This window comes from Aptenodytes forsteri, unplaced genomic scaffold (genome assembly GCF_000699145.1).
Source record: "Aptenodytes forsteri isolate BGI_AS27 unplaced genomic scaffold, ASM69914v1 Scaffold299, whole genome shotgun sequence".
Lineage (NCBI taxonomy): Eukaryota > Metazoa > Chordata > Aves > Sphenisciformes > Spheniscidae > Aptenodytes > Aptenodytes forsteri.
The window spans coordinates 3,694,740-3,700,209 of record NW_008794154.1 but is presented as its reverse complement, the minus strand read 5'-3'; the positions used below and the strand labels follow the sequence as shown (position 1 = coordinate 3,700,209).

The window sequence follows — 5,470 nt, the reverse complement described above, 5'->3', positions numbered from 1 at the left end:
TTGGTATCTGCCAGCAATTCTGAGCAAGCTGTCATTAACGGGTGAATAAAGCAGTTCTGGCTTGTTTACTAAAGGGGCGATTAATAAGCCCCACAAATGCTGGGATTTTATTTTTCCTGCAAAGTAGGCCTAGTGACTGTAAATGCAGCCCCGCAGCCTGCATAGAGTGAAATGTTTTTTCTGTAGCGGGCTGAAAATAGCTATACTTCTTACATGAGCCAGGAAAGAAAGACGGATCCTTTTGTCTTCAGTCATTAATGTATATTGACAGATCACACAGTAGCAACTTTTTGGCTTGAAACCTGACTTAGAGCATGCTTATGCACAGCAGTAAAAGTTAAATCTTCTTACAGTGGAAGACAGCGGTCCACAGGTAAAAATACAATCAAAACCACACCTAAAAATGCCACTGTATCGTTTGAAACCAAGAAACAACTTTTGTGCTGATATAAACTGGTTCAGGTGCATTAGTTGCAGTGGAGCAGAGTCATTTTGCATTAGCAGCATTTATTCTCAAAGTTAAAAACATAATAATATTACATAGCAATGATGAATAAACCATCAAGCTTTGAAGTGTTAAAATGTGTTACTATATGAAAACTAAGTGCTCTTCTTTAGCATTCTGCTCTAATATAATTAAAACATGTTGTTTTAATTGGTTTGCTAACTATAGAATGTCACTGAGCTGCTGCATCTGTTGCATTGATCTCCGAGTGTAACAGGAGAGACTGTTCAGTGGTTGAAGAAGACTGGATGTGATCAAGACACAAGCCACCAGGCTTTGCCTTCCTGATGCCTCTGGGGATCTCTCAAAACGCGGGATGAAGAGCAGCGCACTCTCCCTCTTCATGCCTCTGAGAAGCAGGACCGGGCTCTCCACCTCAACAGCCGCTGCAGCCCGCACGCGGTAAGTGCTTTGCACAGCGCTGGCCAGGCGGGGTGGGAGCTGGGGACCTCTGACTGCTGGCCCCATGGCTCGCTGTGAGATCTGGACATTGTCCAAACAGAAGCATTTCACATTAAATCCTTTATCAGAGCCCCGCGTTCGGCAGGTGCTCTCGGCACGCCCCAAGCTCCCCATGGCGCGGGGCAGAGCTGCAGCCCCCCCGTCCTCCCATCCTCCCCGGGTGGTTTCCAAACAGGTCTCTGCAAAGGGGAAGTGTTTGTTTGGCTTGGCTCGGCACACATTTTGCAGTACCTTCCTCCCATGAAAACTGCCCCCGTGTTCTGCTCAGCCAAACAAATCGCTCCTTTGCCTTGACTCATTAATGATTGAATCATATGCAAACTAGGTTAAACGGCGGTGTTGTGCTGCACTCGAGGGATCGCAAAATTCTTGCCAAGGCATGGTCCAGGAGTGCTGATGGAGAGGCAGTATCCAGCCCTGGGAATGGTAAGGCGTCCTTGTGCCCCGAGAGCCGGCTGTCAGACTGCGGCTTCTCGAGAAGACTCTGTTATTCCTCTAGCGAGACCATTTCTGAATTAACCCTTTAATTGTTTTACCCTGACTGCTTTCTTTAAAATTGATTAATCAGCCTTTTTCTAACAACTACCTAAATCAATGTAACTGTCAATATAGTAAATTTAAAGTTATTATTTGTATTTAAAGTGCTAATGTTAGTGCAGTGTTTTCTAGAATTAAAATCTCACTGAAGTGTTGAATTTCTTCTCAAGAGCCTGACCAGCCAGGGTTAGGCTAGGTGCTGCATGTGAGGTCATTCTGACCAAAGTGAGCATTCATGGCTATATTTTGTCCCCTGCGGTACACAGTGTAAGTGTAGATATTTGCTGGATGTAACTTTATGCTGGATATATGCTGGATGTATATGCTGTACTTTATTCTGTCTCATGACCTACCTTTAAAATAAAATACAGTGCTTTGAGAGCAGAGACCTATTAACAAATTCTAGACACCAGAACAACTTTGAAAATACTTAAAACAATTACATGGTTTGCAGAGGTTGTCTTTAGCAGGTTTTGTGGGCAGTCACATTGCTGCTCTTTCAGAGCTTAGACTTAGCTTGATTTCAGTTTTAATCTATATCCCATTTTTCTAACATTTTGTTTTCCCCTGCTTTCTAATTGTTTTGTTAATATTTTAACCAAAGGCTCTCACTAAAAGCTTTCTTTATCTTGCAGTTCCCCTGCAGGTGGGTGCGGGTGTCTTTGCCTGAGGAGGGAGAGGAATGACTGCTTGAGAGCCTACTCCATTTCTTTCCCTGTAGCATGAAAGCATTTTTTTAACCAACCTTTAGAAAGAAAGCAAAATTTGTCCTCAGGCAAACTCACACTTGGTGCAGCTTCCTAGAAAGCTTTGCTCCTTAAGGAATACTGATTGTGCTACTTACTTCCAAGATGAAAGGAGAAGCTCTTTGTCTGGAGCCAAAGAGAAAATGAAATAGCAGTGCAGGAGGAGTGGCAGCGGTGCTGGCAGCCCTGCCAGGAGCTCTCCCGGCTGCAAACAGCCACGCGTTTGCCAGCACGGTGCTCAGCGTTGTCCTGGCAGGGAAGAGCTTCTCCTCCTCCGGCCGCTCCGTGGGGCTGGGCTTGGGGCACTCCATTACACACAGGGTGTGGGCTTAGCAGAAGTTATGAGCTGTAATTGAATAAATCATACACAGTGTTCTCACTTCATGGGAAGTTAATAACAAAAGTAACTTAGAGTTTGTGAATTTGGCTTTGAAGGTGTTTTATCCTGATCTTGACTGTGCTGTCCCCTTGACTACAGTTGCTTTCGTATCAACGAGGACTCAGTCGTAACTGAACCTTCCCTTCTTGAAAGGGCTTTTTGTAGAAAACAGAAAAGACTTGTAAAACCCCAGGAGCAGAAATGCCCTGTGTCTGCAGGAATGGCTCAGAAGCCCTCCGGCACGCCTGCCGTGATGCACAGGATATGCACTTCATCCTCACAGCGCTTTCTGTGCAATTCTGGTACCGAGTTACCAGCAAAACCGTACAAAGTGTGTGATGAATGGTTTGATTAATTTAATAAACACATTCTCTCCTGACTTCTTAATGAATTCCGAGTAATGCTGTCAGAGCGTGGCCGTATTGCTGCTAATGAGTTCATCCTTTATCAAGCTTGACAGTGGACTTCTGCTTTAGTGATGAGTGAGGAGACCACCGGACAGGGGTTGGGTAACAGGGAGGCAGATGACTTCCAGCAAGGGCTGTGACAAAGTGGTGACAGGCGAGTTTTACTTTCCCGGCCTCTGGTACTGCCATGGGTTTGGCCAAGCAGCAGCTGGCACGTTATGGCAGATGCCTTCAGGTGATGCTCTTACTTCAAACTCCTCACACAGGTTTTTGCTCACACAAGTTTTCACCTCGCTCTGTAACTCTGGTCAATAGCTGAAGGTAGAAATCTTGCGTGCATAAGGGATATTCTTTGAGTTCAAATCTCTACTTATCATAAAAGCTGTAAGGAAATAGCATGCCATATTCACCTATTACAGCAACAATATAAAAATAGTCATGCAATGATCTTTCACTAATTTTTGGTGTTTATTTTTTGTCTTTTGACTTTCCAGGCTGTGAACGAGACAGGTGGCTGTTTGCCGATGAGCAGAGTCCTAGAAAAGTATTATCTTTCCATCACGTACAGCCTTGAGTTCATTTTAGGCTTCACTGGAAACACCATTGTTATGTTCGGCTATATTTTCTGTCTGAAAAATTGGAAAAGTGGCAACATCTACCTGTTTAATTTATCATTATCAGATTTATTATTTCTTTGTACTCTTCCAGTACTTGTGAACAGCTACTCCAGAGATCAACCGTCAGTGGAGAGCATCTTGTGCCACAGCAACAGGTTCCTGTTGCATGCAAACCTGTATGGCAGCATCCTTTTCCTCACCACTATCAGTATTGACCGATACATGCTCATAAAATGTCCTTTCAGAGAACATTTTCTACAGAAGAGGAAAATGGCCCTTATCGTGTCTTTTGCTATATGGATCGGAGTGATACTGGAATTGCTGCCATTGATGTATTTCCTGGAGCCTGTAACGCCTGACAATGATTACAGTTGTCTTGATTATGCAAGCTCTGGAGACCCCGCGAAAAACCTCATCTATAGCATGTTTCTGACGGTCTTTGGGTTCCTTATCCCTCTCATGATCATGTGCTGCTTCTATGTGAAGATGGTTCTTTTTCTTAAAAACAAGAGCGAGCAACTCAGCTCCCTCCTGACGCTTGAAAAACCTCTTACTTTAGTCATCCTCACAGTGGTTATCTTCTCATTGCTTTTTACTCCCTATCACATAATGCGCAATGTCAGACTTGCTTCCCGAATACCAGCCTTGAATGTATCTATGTGCACGCAGAGAATCATCAACATCATTTACATCATCACGAGACCCATTGCGTTTTTAAATAGTGTCATTAATCCTGTTTTTTATTTCTTAATGGGTGACCACTTCAGAGAGATGCTGATGGCAAAAATAAGGCAGCTCTCGAGCAGGTTGACAACCACCAGCAAATGAACGAATAAGAAGACCTCTCGTAGTCGGAGACGGGGGGAGGAAAATCTCTTAGAGAGAGCATTCAACAATGTACAGTGCCATTTTTTAGATAACTTTATTTGTGCTATAGAATATGCGTAAGCTGATTGTGTTCCTCTAAATGCACTTGTTACCTTATTGTACAGGATACAACTGCTAATCTGACTCCAGCAAACCAGGAGTGATTGCTCACTCACAACAGTACAGCAGGAAACTGTGCTCTCATAGCGGGATACGCTATGGCCTATTAATATTGTAAATAAAAGATCATCATGGTAGTTCTTAGAGGGAAAATATGTTGCTCTCAGACAACTTCTTTGTGAGCCATAACTTGAGGCTGGACTGGACCTAGGCTTGGATAAAATGTGCCGCGGCACTAGTTCACATGGTCTACACAATCCGGGGATCAAGGTTGAGTCTTCTTTGTAGAAGTGTTTGCAAACTCTGCGTCTCCTGGGAGGTTTACCTTTCAGAATAAATAACTGGGACAATTCACATTTCCAGCTGATTCGGCAAGGGTTGGCACCTTGGATGTGGCAAAAAAGGAGGGTATGCAAATGGCTGGGTGGAACGTTTTGTTGGCATTGCCAGAAGGGAGGCAGTGGCTACGTCGCTATTTTTGTTTGTGATGAGTGTGAGGAGTGCGGAAAGCTGTAATGTTTGGCTGCTGGTCATACAAGCGTTTTGTGGAAGCACTGAGACAGCAAAGGGTGTGTGGGGGTGTGTGTGTGTGTGTGTGTGTAGAGACAGGTTCTTTCACACTTTGATGTTAAAGCTAGATTCAGCTTGCAGAAATAAAAATACGAAAATCTATCATTTTAGATCTTAACTGAGATTTGCCTTCGTACATCACTGGGACAGCTATGCAAGCTCATACTGGCATTTTCACAGTCACTTTTCAAAGTATAGATTTACTTTAATGTAATTATGTATAAGTGCGAGCAGAATGTATAGCTTGAAGCAGAATTTGG

General features: G+C 43.7%; 1 protein-coding gene across 1 annotated transcript; it reads left to right on the top strand.

Annotated features, from left to right (window-relative positions):
- Nucleotides 1-3,479: 3,479 nt before the first annotated feature.
- On the top strand, nt 3,480-4,481 carry SUCNR1 (succinate receptor 1). The gene is given in 1 exon segment (XM_009279584.2): nt 3,480-4,481. A coding segment is annotated over 1 exon segment (1,002 nt).
- The last annotated feature ends 989 nt before the right edge of the window (nt 4,482-5,470 follow it).